The sequence below is a fragment of the Teleopsis dalmanni genome, chromosome 2 (assembly GCF_002237135.1).
Source record: "Teleopsis dalmanni isolate 2A chromosome 2, ASM223713v2, whole genome shotgun sequence".
Classification (NCBI taxonomy): Eukaryota; Metazoa; Arthropoda; class Insecta; order Diptera; family Diopsidae; genus Teleopsis; species Teleopsis dalmanni.
In genome coordinates this window covers 56,304,974-56,327,052 of record NC_051847.1, presented here as the reverse complement: position 1 = coordinate 56,327,052, position 22,079 = coordinate 56,304,974, and the positions used below count along the sequence as shown (strand labels likewise).

The window sequence follows — 22,079 nt, the reverse complement described above, 5'->3', positions numbered from 1 at the left end:
AATTAAATAATTAGAAAATCCCTTAACGATATGCAACACACGTGCTAGACTCAATTAATTTTCTTATCAAAATGTGATTATTTTATTAATTACGTCACTTATAATGACATATGTACATACTTGTACTAATACAAGTGAATTCTAATTTAGATTTCAGTTCAATAGAAAAGTTCAAAATGAGTTCAACATCCAAAGATAGTAACAAATATTCTATGAAAGTAAACTGTTTCTTTTGAAGTATTTACTTTTTTTTTTGTATTTAGTAGTATTAAAAATTAATAAATGCAAAATAAAAAATACAAAGAAAACAATATAAAAATAAAATGCTAATAAATTTTAAAACGACTTAAACAGTCTCTGGAGTGCAGAGATCGTCCGTCTACTTTTCATATAGGCTTAAGTACAATACATTTATTTAAAATGAAACTCAAATGAAATTCATTTTAAACATGTCTGAAGGTACAATTTACTTAAGTCTGTCTTTTGTGGTAAGGATAAAGTTGTTGAAAGCACAGCACATAAAGGACATTAAGACACTAGCACACGTACGCTGGCTGGCAGTCCGTAAATATGTTGACGTACAGGACGTAAGAATGTTACGTGCTCATATGAGTAACACAAATTCGTTTTGTATTAACGCAATAAATTCTGAACTTAACATGTTATGAATACGCAATAAAAGGCTCATAAATATTTACATAACATGCATATTCCCATACGCATCCTTACCCATAACCCATAACCTATCGAGCTAATAACATTTACTCATACATTTGCAACGCATATCTGTTGTATGAATTCAAATCAAAAAAAGGATCAACAGGTTTAACAGTGAGTTACATTTTTTGCGGAAAATGTGCGGTTTATGATTTCAGATTCTTTTTTATAAACTCTGCAGTAAGCTACCACTACTTCGAATCCTTTTATGTCCTTGTATTTGATGTTTTATTATAAAGTTTCTTTTTTATTGCTAAATCGATGTACACCTCGGATACACATGTGTATCGTGCTTACAACAAAGTACTAAATAAAAATTGGATTTATATAAATGCCATCCATGAATTTTGGAAATATTAACCGTAACGCTTTCATTTTGTAAATTTTCTAAAACAGATTTTTTTGATGAAAAGGTATTTTTAATGAAAAAATAATTCCTTTTATTTAATAAATTTATTTAAAATTAAAATGAAATTATTTAAAATAAAATTAAAAATACTTTTTTTTAAAAAAATCTATTTCATACACACGGAGTGTGTTTAAAAGCATACAGGACTGTTTATAAAGAAGACCAATTATAAAGAAGACGTGTTCACACTAGGATCATTTAAGGCATGCTTTACAAGAGATTTGCAGTATAGACATTTGGTTTTATACATCTTTTTGTATGACTCTTCACACCGTAAAGCAAGTTTCCAAAGGCGTTCAATAATCGTTGCGATTGACAAATGATCGTAAATGACTATAATTCGAGAACGCTTGATTGAGTTTGGATGTACACTACTTCTCTCTCTTAATGGTTAGAAAGAGCAGCTCAGACTGATTGGGATAATGCAATTCATTCATGTCGAATCAATCAAAAACCAGAACTAAGGAGCTTTTAACGCTTGATTGAGTTTGGATGTACACTATTTTTCTCTCTCAATGGTTGGAAAGAGCAGCTCAGACTGATTAGAATAATGTAATTGCCTGTAGACATGTTAAAAAATTAATGTCAAATCGATCAAAAACCAGAACTAGGGAGCTTCTAAAGCTGAACAAAAATGGCATCCGACATGTCACAGGGTTTCTCACTGGACATTGCGGAGTAAATAAGTATCTATCGAACCGAGGTATTACAAGTGACGATAGGTATTACAAGTGACGATAGCTGCAGACTTTGTTGCAAAGAAGAGAAAACAGCAGAACACATTCTTTGTCACTGTGATAATCTCGCCAGACTCAAACTTCGGTACTTATCAAGTGCCTATTCACTTATAACGGAATAAGGCAACAACTCTCCAAAGAACATAATTGCGTTCTTAATTGCCACTCGTCTATGGAACTAAAAAGGATGTGTCACAAAATTCACACTTATAACGGAATTAGGCAACATCTCTCCAAATGACATAATGGCGTTCTTAACTGCTGCTCGTCCATGGAGCTAAAGTGGATTTGTCACAATATTCTTTAAAGGATGCAGTGACGTAGTGACAAGTTCCTAACCCGTTTAAAATCTATCTATCTATCTACATTAGTTCTTATGAGCTTGTTCAGTCGTATGCGAGATATTAAATGAATATGTATAAGTGTTGATAGTTATATGAGTACCAACACCAGCTAGTGATAAAAAATGAGTGTTATTATCTAATATATAATATTGGATTGGATAAATATAAATATTATATATATATACATATTATCTAATATATAAATATTGCATTAATATAAACAATTTATATATATATTATCTAATATATACTTTTAGCTTGCCAATAAGTGGAAACCATATTTAATAGAAATATGTTATATACATGCTATCAGACAGTCAAACTGTTTTAAAGTCCAACCATACATCTCTAAATCAGATAATGACACAGTTCAACATTTTTCTAATGTGGGTCATACATATATATTCGGCAATTGCAAAGTAGACGAGCTAGCCAGACGCGCTGCTTCAGGAAATCACTTACTAAATTATTTTTGTGCTGAAACTTTTATTAAAAGTTGGGAACAATTAACGATATGTATGTAAATTGGACACGTTCCACTAAAAAGAAATTCAATACTCTCATTAAGATACCCCGTAAAGATATTAGTCTTATGGTAGTTTTATTAATAGGTCATTACAGATTAAGAACCCATGAAGATTGCATCTCCCTTATAATAATATCTGTGGTAGTTGTAGAGAGGACGATGAAAGTGCTTCTCGTCTGCTTTTTTCTTGTCCAGTCCATGCGCTCACCGTCTTCGTATTATAAGGATTTTCTTTTTTAAGGATCTTTGTCAAAAGCAAGACATCCCATTAAATGTAATTTATCAAATTGGTGTTTTGCCAAATGTTAAAGATGGTTTTTAACGTCTGAGTTTTTCCTTTAAAAGGTAACAAATAGAAATAAATGGATCCCTATAGATCGTCGCTACAACCTAACCTAATATATAACTTGTGATAAAATTATTGCAAAAATCTTTGATATACCTCTGAAGTTTATAAAATTGTTATTTAATTATTTCACTAACATTACATGGGCAATAATAAAAATAAAATCAAGTTTTTGACACAAAAATAAAATTGAATCAAATTGAATACAATTTATATCACTTACATTAGCTCCCTAAAAAACCAACGTTCGTGGTAAACACACATAGTTGGCAACACATAATTTAGTTATTAGAACAGAGAAGGACTTTAAAAGCCATTCTGTGTACATTTGAGTTATCATATCTTTTTATGTATCGCTTTTATGATTTATTAAGTTAATAGCAAAATTTTGTTGAAATATAAAGTTTTTACCAATTCTAACTAAATCGGTTTTATGTAATTTTTCCCTGTTTTGCTTTTTTTTCTTCGAAGTGGAATAATTGTCAGCAATTCTCTGCGAACAAAATGTCAATAAAGATACATTTTTTTAACTATTTATGAAAGTGAAGTGAAAAAAGTAAGAATTTTTTTGTGAATGTAATAAATCTGCAGTTAGAAAATTCCAGTGTAGCCAATTTTTCAAAAATAGTTTAACTTCACTTACGGCCTCAACGAAACCCTCGCTTGAGTTGCCACACTTGGCACTACTACTCTAGTAGTGCAATTTATGTTACTCATACGTCACGTATGCCAGTGAATTTCTTTAGGGGTTTAAATTTATGGTCTAAAATCACTTAAAGGGCAGTTGAAAACTTAAATAATAAATGATAAAAACGAAATTTGAATATTTAAAGAGGCAGGCAAAAAGGTTAAGTGCGTTTATGTGGAACATGCTTCGGCATTGTTTGGTACATAAAAGGGCTAATAAATTATTAAAATAAATAAAATAATGAAAGAAAAATAATGAACCTTTTATTTCCTTGGTATATGTATGTGGTATGTGTATTTAGCTGTTTTATTATGTCTGGTATAATAAAACAAACTTCGAAACATAAACAAAAGTGAGTAAAAAACAATAGAATATTTACTTGTAAAAGTTAAATAATTTAACAAAAATCAATTGTTCGTTTATGCTAACATTAGAAAAATTTATCTAAATGAATAAAATGAATGAATTTGAAACTGTTGGTTTATGTTATACTTCCAAAAAAATCTACAGTGATTTTTATTGTAAAAAAGGATTATTGCAAATATAGCTAATAGATATAATACTCTAATTAATTATTTATATGTATATGAAAACAGAAACTCATAGACTAAAAACTAATTTAAAAAAAAATTTGAATAATTCCTAGCATGTTGATAATACCACATTATAGATATAAACAAAAATAATAAGCAAAAATAATTGAAGCATCATTAGAGAAATTTTGATAGAGCACTGTAGGTTAAACTTTTACCTTATTATTATTATTTGAAAAGGAGTAGTGCACTCTGACTTAAAAGATCTATTGTGCCCCTTAGTCTTATTAGAGTGTTTATCCAAGTCCGATTTCTTTAATGAAAGACAGTATAGAGCCTATCTTTCCTAGTCTCAAATCCTTATGATACACGAAATATCCTCCTAGGTGTTGTTTTCGCTTGTGCATCAGTGCCAGACACTATTAACAGTCTCAGTGCCGTTCAACTTTTACTTTATTAAACTGTGAACATACTTTAATGGAAATTTTAAGTAAGTTTTGTAGGAAAGAAAGACCTCGAAACACATACTGAGTGTTTGATTGGCAATGATAAACGAAAAAAGCTGGGTCGGCATCTCATACCGGATGAATTAAACTTTGTAATGTAGACGCAATAACTTTGAACTTTGGGGAAACACTATAAATTTATGAACAGGACACAATAGATGTCTAGGACCCCTAACATAATAACAGTACATATTTTTAAATAACTATGTATAAGTTGTGCAGAAATAAATTTTATTTGATAGATAACAATATTTTTCATTTACAAGAAAATTTTGAAAATATTTACTAAATTTACGTTCTACAACAATTAGTTTATATAACGGCCAATCAAAGTACGAAAATTGATGCCAGTATACAGAGTTGTATTTAGATTTATAAGGGGTGGGCTTATAAGCTAACCCGCTGCACCCTTCTTCGCAAGTTTGACTGGCTTTTCATTTCTACCATTCTCAAAATGATTAAAAGAATTATTTTTTAATTATTTATTATTTACTAATATCTGTGCTTTAATTAAATACAAAATTTAATTTATATACAGTTTTAAATGTATATAACTGTCATTTATATTTTTTAAATATGAAACCACTTTTTCTCAAACTTAAATAGTGCACACCTGTATTTTTTCGAATATTTTTAATCACGTTTCTAAATTTATGCGAAATAAAACCAAAAACAAACTATTCTAAGTCTAAACGAATAGTCCATTCGATGATATTGAATTTTCATTACAATCTGTATTTTCATTGTGTGGTGAATGCACTGCTGCGGTGAGGAAACCAGTGTGTAACTGAACTGCAGGTGCCAAAGGCAAGTCCATATTGCGCTGTGCTGGTAATAAAGTGCCAATGGATACATGCTCGATTTTTTGTTATTTTATATCCATGGGAGGGCCCAGTGATGCAACACAGTCAATTTCACTTTTATTTATTTTTTTAAGTAATTTAAAAATAAACCATTAAATTTTTTCACAATATAAGACAAAAAAAATATGAAAAAAATCTATAAATAATAACATTCTCTTGCATATGATGAGTAACATATGAATGTTAAAAGAATATTTAAATATAACTATTACATATTAATTATACAATTTTTTTTTAAATATATGCATTAACTTACTTAAATTAAATGCAATTTCCAACTTCCTATTTATTAACCAAATTACTTCAGCTATATGCCACCATTAGAACGTGATCTCGTTTTTAATGAGGTTGTTCACAATGGCGTGTAATCGTATGCGGTTATTCAGAACACATTCCCACTATTCTTCGCTGTGTTAATTTGTTGTGCTTTATTACAGAAAAAGAAAAAACTGTTATAAAAACCGCACAAATGTACACTTTCCTTTCTCTGTTTGTACTCCTATTTCCTTCCTCTATTTCTACTCATATTTCCTTTTGGTACTTGTAGTCTGACGTGCCTTAGAATAGAATGGGTGCTTATTATCTACATATGCCGCCTTGTAGATTTTATCTTAATAAAATAATTCATTTATTTCTAATATATATATTTTGAGTATAAAAAAATAATATATGTATATATATATACATTTATGGAGATATATTAATTGTATTTTCTTTCACATTTTAGTTGGACATTGACTGCTCTTGGATGAGAGAATCTAAAATTGACTGGATATTTCAAGGTCCAGCATCATTGGTGTTAATATTGAATTTAATATTTCTCTTACGTATTATGTGGGTAAGTAAAGTAACCTAAAAAATATGTACTGAACAGAAATACAATTATAACTCAGTAAGTAATTATTGGAGTGAAGGAAAAATATTAAAGAACTTCTCCATATATGTCTTCACATTAATATTTAAAAGACAAGTTGTATGCAGAATCTTTGTTGCAAATCATGCAGCATACACCACAATCTGAAAATTAATGAAAAACTAATCCGGTTAATAAATGCAAAGAATATTGTAAAATATTGTAAAAAAACAGAAAGTGAGATGAATAAGCATACCTTGAAAGAATGAATCTATGCGGGAACAGAAACAGATTTTTTATTTCAGTCTAGCGCATACGACTACCATTATCAAACACACGTGTTATTAATTACAACGATAAAGACTTTAGAACTTTTGGGAGAGAAAATATAAAATCTTAGATAGAGATAAAGGAGATGTAAATAGAGGAAGCTAGAAATACTGTTTATTAGTATCTGAGTAAAAACCAATTTTTCTAATGCCTTATTCACTGAAAACTTATTGAAATTTTTCTAAACATGAATTTATCCTATAAGGGCCATGCTATGCAGAGTGCTTCGGGTTCAAACTCCGGCATGAGAGCCGACGTATTTGTGCCTCGGCACTAAGGGAAAACAGTGCTGTTTAGTAATAAATTTTAGAATTTGCGCCTTTAAGGCGCAAATTATTTTCAATAGACCACAGAATTTTCTGTGCAAAAACAGTTTATAGTGTCTCTTTAATTTTTGAAAAATTAAATCAAGTGCAATCCCAATACGTGAACTTGTGCCCAAAAAATATTGATGAAATATACGCAACTCAAACATACTTTTGGTATTGGGTCCAATAAGTACTGCAATAATTTTTTGATTACTTCTGGAACAAAGCAATTATTTTTAGTTCAATTTGAATGATGTCTTTGAGAAAAACGAATAGATATAAAAAAACCATTTTCTATTTAATGCTTCATTCAATATTTTATGTAATTTATTACTATTAAATAATATTTATTATAATTATTTATAGCAAAAGTAATATTTTAAGATCTATTTGAGCTTTTTACCCATAACTGTTCATTGTATTTATTTTGAAAATAATTTTTTATATAGTATATTACTTTTATATTCTTATTTTTATTCTCAAACTATTCTTAAAGATTTTCTTTAAATATATTTTACAGGTGCTTATCACAAAGTTGCGTTCAGCTAATACACATGAAACGCGCCAATATCACAAAGCAGCAAAAGCTTTATTAGTCTTAATACCATTATTCGGTATAACCTATTTACTTGTGCTGACAGGGCCAGAACAAGGTATTAGTCGAAATTTATTTGAGATTATACGTGCATTTCTCATAAGCACACAGGTAAGTTAAATCTTTATGAAGTAACATTTTCAATTTTTGAAATGCAATAAGTTTATATGATATTTTAGGGTTTCTTCGTGTCACTTTTCTTCTGCTTTCTCAACTCAGAGGTACGACAAACGTTGCGTCATCGCTTTGACAGATGGCGTGACAATCGCAACATAAGCCGTGGTAACTCCCAACGAAATCGAAGGTAAATAATTGAATACTGTACGTACTGCACTTAAACAATTGATATTTATTGAATTTTTGTTGTTTTTTTTTTCACTTTAATATGCATAAACATTAATCGTTGTTGTCGTATTATTCTATGTGAATTGTATTTATTTTTAATTTTGAGTCGCTTGTGGCTACTTTACATAACTGAACTCTCGTTTCATTCTTGTGATTTTAAGTCTTTTTTTTCCCCGAACATTTCGTTTAATTGTATACATTGTTTGTCGAGTAATATTTTTAATGTATACATTCATCTTTTTTCATAGTAAATAATTTACACAATGAACTGTTATTTTTTGAAAAAAAGTCACTTTCTTTCTATTTATAGAAAATGTGAATTTTTTTGAAATAAATTTAAAATGTAGTTATCACAAAACCCGCTTAAATTTTTTTAGAGAAATATATTCAAGAAAGATTTTTACTTTAGCAGCAAGTAACTTCATTTTTTAGAGAAATATATTCAAGAAATATTTTTACTTTAGTAGCAAGTAACTTCATAATATACATAGAATATAATGGAAATAAACAGGTTATTAGCTGCTAATGTAGCAGAGCGTTTCGACTATCGTAGATCTTTAATGTTAGTAACTGACCTTAACACTTAACTCATTAAATAAAGATTAAAATTTAACCTGATAAGTATTTCCTCATTAACCCTCATATGAACACTCGAGCTAGTTAGATCCTCCTGGTCCATATCAAAACCAAACAGTGACAAAGAATGTGTTTAGGATCTCATCTTGTTCTAAACAGAGCAGTTATTTTATCGTATTCTACAGACTTTTCTTGTTAAGATGACAATGTAATGTTAAATTAGATAGCCTGCTAATATGCGCAGTTTTATTTTACTGAGAAGAGATCTCTTACCAAGGTGGTAGAATAATGTACTAGTTCTTTAGCCTCACGACTTGTATAGTTTTCAATTTTTGCGTAACAGTAATTGTAACAAGTAACAAAAGTCCACTAAAAAACTCGAAGAAAACTTGCGACATTGTGGTGTGCGACAAAAGACTCTTAGTTGCAGGATATTAAGGATGTGTGCGAGTTAGGCTAAGTTGCGTTCTAAATGAAGAAAATTCTAAGTTGTGCCGATAATGTATTGATGTGTCGATACGTGTTGATAAATGGCTAAATTTGTGGAGTAAATTTGTCTCTCTTTCTGACAAGGAGCTGTATTCTAAGACCATTTATTCTATCCATTTCAGTTTTTCATTATATTGTCATTTATAGGAAACAAAAATATTTTAGAAAACTGTCAAACGAACGGTGTACTTCTCACTAAACTCAATTCATAGAATTTAATAGACATATTGACAGGTAATCTGGATGTGTATTTGCAATATATGGCTTCACAAGATTAACATGCCTGAAACAATGGAAAATAATCTTTGTCTAGAAGAGAATAAGACCTCATGCAACATTTTATATAATTGCCTTGAAAAATACTAAAGTATTGACTATGTTGGAAATAGAATACTTCTCCATTCTGGTATTTATTTAGCATGTAGAATAAGTGCCGCTCGCTTAAAAGGTATATTTCTGAAAATTCAGGTGCTCATTAAGCGTATTAGAAGAAATTCAGTTAAGAAATTTATTGTAGACAAAAATATTCTTTTAAGGGTACTATTGCTCCTTTTAAAGTTCCATTTACTATTATTTAATTATATTTATTTAAAACACTCATATGTAAAAATGTTTTTACTACTAATAAATATTTGACTTTTATAAAGTATATGAATTGGACTATAAACTTATTTTACTTAATTTATTCTTATTTATAGTATATATTTTATTTTTCAGATATCGCTTTTCTAAGGATTATTCACACAGATCTAGGACAGAGAGCTTGCGGTAAGATTTAGAAATGAATTGTATTTTAAAATACATTTTTTAATTAAATTTTTTTACATTGCCTTTTTTGTTTAAAAGTTTCTAATGATTTAATGCAGTTGATATGCTTAATTGCATTTGACAATTTTGTCATTAGTAAAGTAAATAAAGTGCCACACAACCCTTCCGGAATACATTTCTCGGCTCATTTACAACGCCCACATTTGCATTTTGCGTCTTCCATCTTTCGATGTCGTCTTCAGTACACAAACATTAAACATTTTCTATTTTACATAGTCGAGTTAGCAACCAAGGATAAGCCAGCAAAATAAATAAACTAGAAGCTGAAAACGTGTACTACTGACTCCACATGACATCCTCATGGAACCAGAAGCATTTCATATGCATTTTAAAATAATGTTGCTTTCATGTAGTTTTTTAATGTGGTTATATCTTTTATCTAATGTTGCATGACATTAATAATTTTTCTATGTCTTGTTTCCTTTAAAACTAATACAATAGAAAAAATACGGGGGATCTGCCACATGTTATACGATTCGCGTAATATGATTACCAACTTAATAAACAGCAAATAAGAAAATATGTTTTACATCCATAGCACATATTAAATTAAAAAGTATGCATAAAAAAAATTTCAAGAAACTAAAGATGCAGGTTTTTTTTGTGTATATTATTTAGATGAAAAATTCCTAAAAATTATTTTTCTTTACCTTACTATAATGTGATTTAAGAAATTTCGATTACAAAGCTTAAGAATGGCGTTTGGCTAAGATATCTGATATCTTTCGTATACATACTTTAAAATTGCTATCATTTATTTTAAGCGAAATCTTAAACAAAGTCCTAGTAAACTATTTTTTCCAGAACACTATCAACAATCTAACTTCTTTTTTATCATAAGTGGATCGATACATAAACTGGAAACATATAAACAAGTGTAAAGTGTAAACCATTTTCATTCTCTATAATCGTTTAATACATACAACGAATATCGAGTTTAAAAAATCTCCAAGTGATAAAATTTTATTGTGATACTATCAATACATTGACTGCATCATTTGTAATATAAAATAGTGAATGATTAACAACTATTACAGAAAATAAAACGAAATAGATCACTGAAATGCCCTACCAAAATGCTAGGAATACTTAAGACTTCTATACAATCGGCTAAAGAATATAACATAAATAACATATATATGTAAGTTATTTACAATACAAGAGGAAGTCTATAAAAAATTAATAGTTTATTAAGAAACAAGGAAATATGTTTTTCATTTCTCAAAAGCAATAACTGAACTACCAAAAGCTTCTATATCGGCTGAAAAGTCCTAAGGTAGACACTATTTATAAGTGCTTCTAACGAAAAAACCACATATTTTTTAGAAAACCATTTATTTTTCAGGGAAAATTTGATATGGTATTTCATTCAATAAAAATGTGAATAAGAAATCAGTGGGGAGCAAGAGGATAACCGTCATATACACATCCATCATATACATATCCGTCAAATACACATCCGTCATATACACATCCTTTGCCACCTCTGTAATCGAAACAGATCTTGATTATATTCGTTTTTAACTCATAAAGGCCCAAACATATATTAATATACATCGAATAATAGCTGTAGAGAACTAATATATTATTTAAGACAAAGATTACATTGTTTAATATACATTTTATTATATATGTGGAAAGCTGTTTATTAAATTAGATATAATCCTTCGCTCGGTGTGGAAGTAATAGTATAGGTAGTCATTTAACCTAAACAGAGTTTTGATTTTATTCGCAAATAATAAAATTTCAAGTCTATAATAATAATAATAATAAGTTGAATATAACTTATCGATTTTTTTTTTTGATTGCTTCAGTTCTGAAATTATTTTAAGACTTATACTTATATAACTTATTGTTTTGTTTATTTTTCTTTTTGCTTAGCTTCTTCAGAACTTTGGTTATTAAACACTTTTTTTTGCTTCTTTTTAAGGCTCACATCTACGAGTCCAGTACCAACAGGTCATATGGAGTAACACACAGACACATTACATCTTCATTTAAGTATTAGTTATTATTGCAATTATTTTTAATTAATTTTAAAGTTTAAGAATATTATTTTTTTAATTTTTATGTAATTAGTATCCCTAACTGTGTATTTTAATTTAATAATAATTTTTATAATTTTAAGTTTTTGAATAACATAATATTGAACATATATGAAGGATGTTAACTTGAAATAAGAAAGTATATTCATACGATAAGTATGTTACTACGGTAATTATAATTGTATCTTTCAAATGCTTATTTCTTGTTATTAAGAATCGTAAAATTTTTATATTTTAAATAACAGAATACATATTTTATGTAAAGAAATTCAGTAAATTTAAAAAAATTTCAAAAAACACTCTAATTTAAATTTTAATTAGGGTATTTAAAATTTGGAATAAAACGAAATCAAACAAAGATTAAACATTGTAGTGGACCAATCTTTCTAAAGAATATTAGTTAACTGCTAGACCTCTGTTCAAAGAGCAATATTAGTACTATGAAAGATAATAGATGGTTTTAAAACGGGATCTTTACCATTGCTATTGCAACATAACCTAACTTACTCAAGTACTCTGTTAGAATAAGAACTAATTAAAAATTTCTTTCGTTTCCAAATTTATTTTGTATATACAATTTCTTTGCAATAATCAATATGATTCTGTGTGATTCTACTTTGTGTGTAATGGAGTACACTATTGTTTCACAATAGAGTTTGATATTCCAAATTTTGAATCACCCTGATATTATTTAAAATAATAAAATAATTGAATATGATCTTTGCTGTTAAATGAAAGCGCACATAAGCTATAAAAAAGTTTGTGTAAAAGTTGGGCTTCTACTAAAATAAATTGAAGTTATTGAGTATTCTATGCTTAACGATTTTTTAGAGTGCTTTTATCGCGATATATACTGATAATGTGGACTCATACATTTTTTTTAATTTAATTTTTAAAATGAAAAAATCAACGTTTGAAGTTAATATTATAGTAATTTTGATAGTAAAATATCTATATACGACATAAATAATTATAAGTGCAATATTTATTCAAATCAAAATCAATATTACTTTAATGACGATGTAGTTTTATTTTAATATCAATCACATTTTTTTATTTTTTGAAGTAATTTCTCAAATTTGTTGCTTCGATTAATATCTTAAAAATTTGTTTAAATATTTTTTATTTTATATGTGCCGTAAAGTATTTCATATGTTTAATATTTTTTTTATAAAATTTTTCTTTATGTTAAAAGATAAAACATAATTTGTATTCTATATAACCAAAAATACATATATTAATTGTAATGAAATTAATAGTAAAATATTTAAAAAATTTTGTACAAATAAATTTCTTTATTCCGCATATAATATTTTGTTTACTATAAGTTAATTAATTGATGTATAATGTATTTTTACACCACAGCACAGAGGAGTACGTGATTTCGGTACGTCCCTAGCGCAGCAGGTTTCTAATGAAACGAAATTCCAGCACTCGTACAGAATTTGTTTGAGCGCAACTAAGAATGAAAAATAGAGTAATTAAATGCCCGCGAAGATTCAATACATCAATCAATATTGAAATAACTACATTCATGTCAATTCATTAAATAAATAATTTACAAAATAAACAAAAACAAAGCACATCAGAAATGAGCACCCAACAGCAAATCTGCTGAACTCCACCATTCACAACAACAGTCATTAATAGGAAGTTTTCAATACTCATTACTAAGATTTAATGTCGTTAATATCGAAGAACCTAATTGAATTTAACTGCAGTATGAAATGCCAAATTCCATTTGATGGACTTTTAGAAATAAAATGAAGTACAACTAACAAAAATTGAAAATAATTACATTCAGCATTTATAAAATAAATTATATGTATAATTAATATTAACGCCTAAAATTATAGTTGCAAATTTTGAAAATTCATTCAATAAAGTAAACTCATAATATATGTAGAATGTGTTTTTATTATAAAATATGTATAATATTTTAACAACAAATAATGTAGAAACCTTTCAGTGTTTTCATTTTATAGTTAGTTTTCAATAAGAAAGTATATATTTATTACAAGGTATAAAATTTAATTACATAAAAAACATAGAAACAGTCTATGTTCTATGTCATTCGGAAAGGTAATGGACAAACTGCTAAGCAAAGTATCTTTTATAGAAATATTATCAGTAACAAGTTAGTATTAAGCTAAGCTATATATAACTAACTTAACTAAGAAATTTTTAAAGGAATGATATGGAATTTTGTTAGTGGTGTCACAGTAAACAATTGCAGAGCGTATGGTCAGTAGAGTTCTGCTCGTTCATAAAATCCTACATTTTTCTGCTGCAAGATGCAGAGGAAAATGGGTAACGGATCCTTATTAGCACATCAGCATATACAGTAATAACGGCTCTAGAGCGATAGACATCAGCGTCATCAGAATAAAAAACATAGACTTCCATTTTATAAAAATAAAAAGGTTGGAAATTGCACAAAAAGAGAGTATTAATAAAAAGAACGTCTTTATATGGATGTCTGCATTTTTAAATATATGTGAGTTTAGTATTTTAATTTAAATTTTATCTATTTGATTAAGTATTTAGATATAACAGTTAAAAATGGCTCTTATCTAGACCAACTCTTATACATATGTTATAATGGTTACTCACTAATTTTTTAAGTGTAACATAATAATTCTTATTTTTAAAATTTTGTTATAAATTATAAAATATGTAATCAGTTTTTAAGATTTGCAATAAATACCTTTAACGTCTAATAACACCTATAGTTAAACACTAAAACACTGTTGGTCAAAATGATATATTGTATTATAATACAATATAACTCACTAATAAGCAAAGAAGATATACTGACCAAACAGATACAACCTTTTCTAAATTTTTTTTCTGGTTACAACGACCAAACAAAAAAGTTTTCTAAGAATACGCAGATAAACTAGCCAGGAAAGGAGCAGCCACACATAGTAAAAATGAAGGAGAACCAAAACAAAAAGGATTACTGGGATAATCTACTAGAATTAATATAATCCAAATCACTTATTATTATTATAACAATAGGGATATCAGGAATTCCTATAAGTTATTCTTATCAAAAGAATAACTTAGAATCATCACAGGAATCTTAACAGGACACTGTAAACGAAAAGACCACCTTACGAGACTATGCATATATACGGATACAAACTGTAGATTTTGCGAAGGGAATGAAGATTCAACCACTCATATGCTGTTAGAAGGTCCTGTGCTAATGCGCATACGGAATATACTCCTCGAACTGTATATCCTTACGGAAGAACCAATAAAACTCTGTAAAGTAGGTTTTAGACTATTTCTTATAGAAGCAACAATGCTTAGAGACTTACTCTAAACCCTAAAGGCGGCACAGACGGTCGCAGTGTCATATTACATATCAATAATAATAATCCTACAAAAGTATTCAGGGATACAAAAAATATACTTGTAACATTTCTGCACAATCATATGCTATTCCAGCTCTGAATTACAGTGTCTGAGTCTCAAAACTTTTAATGTTTTGAAGTACAATACTAATAATAGTTATAATAATTTTAACAGAAACATTAAATAATTCTGGATTATAGAAATATTGTATTTTAAATGTTAAATATATGTATCGTATTTAAACATTGCCTATCATAATTTTATTGTAAAACATAGAAGTCGTTAGAAAGATGAGACTCTCTAACAAATATTGAATCTATTATATATATATATATATATCCATTTTTATAAATATCAGCACACATTTTTTAATACAAATGAATCAACTTGTGAATTTTGACCAAACAAAATAAATTGTTTGAAAGTTACCTTCTGCTCAAAAAGTACTCGGATTTTGTAAATAAAACACACAAATTTGAATTTTATTTCAAATTTATTTTATCTCCTTTAAAATATGCTCCTTCTGAAGCGATACACATATGTCAACGCTGAACCCAATCTTCCATACACTTTTCGTAGGCCCGTGCAGGTATGGCTTTTAGTTCCTTCGGCGAATTCTGTTTTACCGATTCAATCGACTCAAAACGCTTACCACGAAGGAGCAATTTGAGTTTCGGGAACAGGAAAAAGTCGCACGGCGCCAGATCTGGCGAATATGGTGCCTGAGCGATGACAGTGGTGCCGTGTTTGGTCAAAAAATCGCGTACAACAAGAATTTTCCATAGTAAAAATCACTAAATGCCTTGAGGTAGTCTCACATTAACAGCTGCTGTAAACAAACTAATTCACAGATGCCGCTCAAATTTGTACCATATGTCAAGAAAGGGTGCACCAACATAACACAAAAAAAATTTTTGAAAAAGATCTATTATATTATAACAAACAACAAAATCCGGATACTTTTTGAGCAGAAGGTATATTATAACATAACTAGAGGGTTAAAAATTTACAAATAATTAACAGGCAACATTTATTGAACGTTTTGACAATGCTAACGATACTCTCGGTACTCGATACGATGGCAACAAATAAAATGTAACTTATATATAGCTATTATTTGACTAAGATGAAATATCTTGACTTGACTTTACTTGAACTTTATGGAAATCGGATTGAATACAATTCATTGTGCGCTTTTGAAATCTAATCAGTGATTACATACCTACTGTGACTGAGTACAGTACACAACATGATATATACGAATCGGTCATCCTTTTGCACTAATTATTCTTCAACTAATTGATAAATATCTGTCGAAATATATCAGCAGATTGACTTTTAGTATTTAGAAATTTCGTTTCGAAGTAAGTTTTTTATTTCAGTAAGTACTACTTTGATTACTAATATAAATTTATTTAATTTATCTTATAAATTTAAACTCTTGCAAATTTCTCTTTGATCATTTAAAATTTCACTTTGTATTGTAATTAATACAGCACAATAAATCACTTCACTTAATTTTGTTTTGTCAATTTATAAGTGTTAGGTACTAAGAATTTTTATTTAAACTGTTGGCACAACGTTCAATAGTTCTTTACGTTTTTCTATTAAGCACTGTAAATAGATCTCTTCGGTCTCATTTTTTGCCAAACAACTGGTTAAATCTGCGGTAGTGTATATATCTTGACGTAACTTAGCCTCAAATGGATAAACAGTTAATTCTTCATCCGTTGAATTTCTTTTCTCATATGTGTCAAGTTGCTCAAAAAACTGTCCAAATTGTTTCGACTCTTCAATATATAAATTGAAGAGTTCTTCTTGAGTATTACGCTCGTTATAAATTTCCTGACATTTTTCGGGTAAGTACAAAACCATATCCTTCAAATTTGGCAAATCGAAGTCACAAGTGATTGTCACATCTTGTTGATCTGCTTGTATGACGAACAAGTAAAACTAGAAATATAATTAAAATCAGTAAAGATATGAAATGTTTTATTTGAACTAATTTACAATATTTTTTATCTTACCAATGTTAAGCAAATTCGTAGAAAAAATGATTTGTCCATTTTATTATTAAATATATTCTTTTATCCACAAAACTTTATTAGAACTATTAACTTAAAGAAATATACTTCTTTCTTCAGTTGAATTTGTTTTGTAAATAAAATTTAATTCATTAAAAATTTATTTGAAATTTAATTTAATTTAATTTATTTTTTCAAGTATATTGTATGTATAGAAGATAAAAAATTTTTTATCAGCACTCAATGTTCGTCAATTTCAGCTAGACACTCCCTGGGTATTACAACTGAAATGACGGAAATTTTTGTATTGCTAATTACACCTGACGCTCACAGCTCGCATTTCGCAGCTCACAGTCAACGCTCATTTTTCGAAACAAATAAAGCTCAAAGCGAAATACTTTCGTAAAGTCCTAGCCAATACACGAATGGATTTTTTATGTCATTGATGTTAGCCATTTTAATTATTACAAGTAATACATAAATTTAGCATATCCAGTAGGTGCTGACATCATTGTTTTCACTTTACATATCAAGAGTGATTATTGCTCTTTTGGGAATATAATTACGTATATTTGAGTTACAAAGCTTAAAATAATTGAAACAGAAGGTTTACAGTTGCTTCGTAAAATATACTCAATATTTATAATAAAATAATAAAAATAATGTGGAATATAAGAAATTAAACCGATGGTTAAAAATTAATGAAACGTTTGTTGTTTAAAAAATAATAAATAAGCATACTGCATCAGGGACCGTAACAGTTATCATTAAAAAATAAAAATCATTCGTTTTTTAAATAAAACTTCAAAAATAATAATTAAATTTGCTTTATATTATATTCCTCAAAAATAATTAACTCTTCACGTGTACCCAACAATTTTGTATGAAATTACAAAAGCAACTGCCTTGTATGAAAAATCCATTTTATATTTTCATTTTTAAAAATATAAGTCAGGCCAATATGAGTTATATTTTGTTTTTAAAAATAAGAGTTGATCTTGATTTTTATATTTATAAAACAAAAATAACAGTTATTTGTAGGTCTTAAAATCAAAAGCATAATATAAGAGTTATTTTTGATGAATATAATATAAAGCAAATTTAATTATTATTTTTTGAGTTTTATTTTAAAATGTTCGGTCCCTGTACTGCACCAAAAATTAACTATAAATTATTTACTTATAAAAAAATTATAATGTAAAAATTATTGAGGGCAAAAATTTTGCATATATCAGAATTAAAAATTTTTATTAACCCTCTTAAGTCTTGATTCTTGAATTTCAACCCATTATTGCGAGAGGCTTAGATGTCTGGAGATATATGGTTTGATCAGCTTTGAACTCAAATTAGGTGTAAGTTGAAAAATTAAAAATAATATTGACCAAACTAATATAAGCTTGCGAATAGAACAGTATGTTTACTTTTAAGTTAAACTGCATTATTGCCTATGACTGAAGCAGTTACTTGATCCAAAATTTCTTTTGAAATTAAAATAATGTGTAGTGTATAATAAATAGCAAGTAAAATAATATTTCATTTTAAATAAAATTAAAAAAAGTTATGTTTCATTAGCAGTTAACAAGAAAACGTGGTATATCTAACTCAGCTAAAGAGCTAAACCATTATAAATTCGAGTCTTAGTGTTTAGACATGATGTAGCTTAATAGTTGTTACATGCTAATGTGAATTATTTTGTTTAGCCGAGATAGTTGGCGAATTGAACTCAGTATACATAAATAGCTTTTAATTAACTTTGAATAGTTTGTTTTAGCTACATATCACTGAATAATAAGATTTAAAAAATAAATTTATTTTTAAAGTTATATGAAGTGTAATATTATTACTAGCTTTATTAATAATTTACGCTTAAGTTATAGGTGATAGCTCTTTTTTGTAAAAAACGAACAAATCCATTATTAATCTGATCGACCTATTGATTTTGACTATGAACGTCTATTGAATAAACTTTTATACTTCAACGAATATATGTAGTTATTAAAAAGAGAATATAGTATAATATAGTATATGAAAAAAATAACTAACATTTCATTGTCATTATTATTCTATTTCTAAGACATCAAAAAATGTAAAAAATTACCATATTATGGTTTTCTTGAGGAAAGATATGCAATTTTTCTGTTAATTCTGTAGAGGTAATATAGGTATTGTTATCATAATCATAGGATTGCTAACTCTTATTACAAAAATTATTAAAAAAATTGTTTATTACATTATAGGTAAATAAGAGAAATAAATTTAAGAATTGGTTTCGTTATGCTAAATTAAAATGTGAGAGACAACACTAATACAAGATGTGTGATACATATATATACATGAATATATAATAAATATCTATAACAATAGTTTAAATAAATTTTTTGACGAAAATATTTCCTTAATAAATCTTGTAAATTAAAGTTTTATTGTTATTCAAAATAGATCTTTTAGAAGACCAGTTTAATGGGTTATCATTTACCCTCTAATCTAAATAACGAAGTTTTCTAAAGTTATTTAAGTTCTTTCAAGCGAACTATTGTAACATTAAAATATAGTTAATCACATATGTTGTGGTCACTCAGTATGTTTGGGTGATTTATTATTTTAATTAGATTAATAGAAAACGAAGATGCAGATTTTCTGCATAAATACAAAGCTGTGATATTATATATAGGAAAAAAAGTGAAATTTTATATTTTTCTATTGTGGAAGAAACAACTGTTTCAATAACTCAAAAAATTTTTAAAATATTTTTTTAAATAATTTTATATCAAATATATATATATATTCTCAAAAATTCAAACAAAATATTTAAAATATCAATTAATTAAAATAATATAAAAATAATTTTTGTTGTTGTAGTTCACTATTTTTCAAAACCCCTCCATCAAATACTAATAAAGTTAACACCGATTATTTCTATTTGTTTTTAACATAATTATTTATTTACAAAATCATATCATATATATTTATTATAATTTGTTGCTAATATGTATTTTGTAAAAACATTATTCTTTTAACATATTTTTTGTTCATAAATTTCAAATAGTTTAAAATTAATTAATTTTAAACTTAATAATTTGCAAGACATTATATGCACATATATAAACAATTTAAAGGTTTGTGTAAGTACAATTAAATAAATATTAATAAAAACTTAAATAAAATAAATTAAAATTTAATGAATATAATTATTAATTAATAACTAAACTTGTAAATTAATATATTACATGCATAAAAATATTTTGATTTGTTTATTAAAATTTATAATTTTTACAATTTTTGAAACTGATTTTTCTGTTAAGAACTACATGATTTTATGAAGTATTAAATATATTTGCAGTATTAAAAAATAATGAGAAATATTATTTTAGTAATAAGTTAGATTCAAATATTTAAATAATTTTGAATCAATTAAATAAAATTGTGATAATTATCGGTATTAATAAAAAAAAAAATTAAAATAATCAGTAGTCATCACTTATTATATTGAAGTTTAATATTATATATAACAAAAATTGTCATATAGAGAAATCCACAAAAAACAAGGAAGAAGAAGTAAGCTCGTACTGTTTTAAACGAATGGAGTCAATCATGCTAGCAATCAAGATTTTAAACTGCAAATAGAACCCAATGAAAAGACTATGTATCCGACTAATGCGTTGACTTAGAGCAATACTAATTTTATAATGTATTGTTACAAACACCTATACCAATGTATGAAACTGTCGGAGTAAATAGGTCAACTTAAGTAAGCATAATTGATGATGTCTTAATTTGCCAGCTGGCCCACTTACGTCAAATTGGTTCGTCAGGACACCACGTGATCCCAGTAAGACCTATAAAAATATTACCCCTTATTGCACCATCTTATATTTTTATCAATAATTAGCTTAGATATGTTTAAATGATGTAGATGTGAGAACTTCGTCTTTTATTAATTATTACTCTTCACTTTGGTAAGATTGTAAAGTCATTTGGTAAGTGTATTTTTTAAAGTACTTTAAAAAAAATATTATAATGACGTTAAGTAACATATTGTTTTAATTTTAAGCTAATATAACTCAAAATCTATTTAAAATGATAAAAGAATTATGTAATATTATGAAAAATATATTTATTTTTAAAATTTGATCTCATCATTTTGTTCAAGATTTTCATACTGATGTTTTGGAATAAGATATTGTAGAAAGCTGTGTATGAATTCTTCAAAGATTTTACCTTTGAATAGTAAAAAAAACTGTGTATGAATTCTTCAAAGATTTTACCTTTAAATAGTAGAAATTGTTAAAAGAAATTCTATTTATTTTAGAGTTAGTAAGCTCTTCAAAATTTCCATTAATATAAATATATTGGAAACAATAGCTGAAATTTATGCATGCATGTATACATGCTTTAGAAATAAAAACCTATAACGATTTTTGGTCCAACAAAAATTTTTTATATTGGTTTTTGGGGTTCAGTATCGTGTAAATATTTTTTTTATAAATTCTATATAATAAATTAGTTTTTTTTCGTCATAATTTAAATCATTTAATTTATTCCTTTAAATAAGCTTAGTCAACGATATAATTGAATACAAACAGGGTTCGTATTTACTCACTCATGAGTAGCTCAGGCTCAGGCTCAGCACCTCAACTCAGCGTGAGCCTTCAAT

General features: G+C 27.2%; 2 protein-coding genes across 4 annotated transcripts in view; one reads left to right on the top strand and one right to left on the bottom strand.

The window, feature by feature from the left end:
- The window catches only part of LOC119678702 (diuretic hormone receptor), a 77,960-nt gene extending 64,123 nt beyond the window's left edge, over nt 1–13,837 (top strand). Inside the window, exons 9-14 of one of the 3 annotated variants that reach the window (XM_038090689.1) lie at nt 6,397–6,507; nt 7,681–7,866; nt 7,935–8,059; nt 9,883–9,933; nt 11,924–11,994; nt 13,404–13,837. In XM_038090689.1, the coding sequence (XP_037946617.1) occupies nt 6,397–6,507; nt 7,681–7,866; nt 7,935–8,059; nt 9,883–9,933; nt 11,924–11,966 (516 nt within the window). In that variant the 3' untranslated portion in view covers nt 11,967–11,994; nt 13,404–13,837. Of the gene's footprint in view, nt 1–6,396; nt 6,508–7,680; nt 7,867–7,934; nt 8,060–9,882; nt 9,934–11,923; nt 12,065–13,403 lie in introns of those variants that run through there. The other 2 variants (XM_038090690.1, XM_038090688.1) reach the window with 2 other exon arrangements.
- A 3,009-nt stretch (nt 13,838–16,846) lies between these two features.
- Nucleotides 16,847–17,537, bottom strand: LOC119678705. Its single transcript, XM_038090692.1, has 2 exons — nt 17,429–17,537; nt 16,847–17,354 (listed from the first exon to the last, which is right to left on the bottom strand). The coding sequence occupies exons 1-2, from the start codon at nt 17,465–17,467 to the stop codon at nt 16,965–16,967; spliced, it is 429 nt and encodes a 142-aa protein (XP_037946620.1). The 5' UTR covers nt 17,468–17,537; the 3' UTR covers nt 16,847–16,964.
- Nucleotides 17,538–22,079: the final 4,542 nt, after the last annotated feature.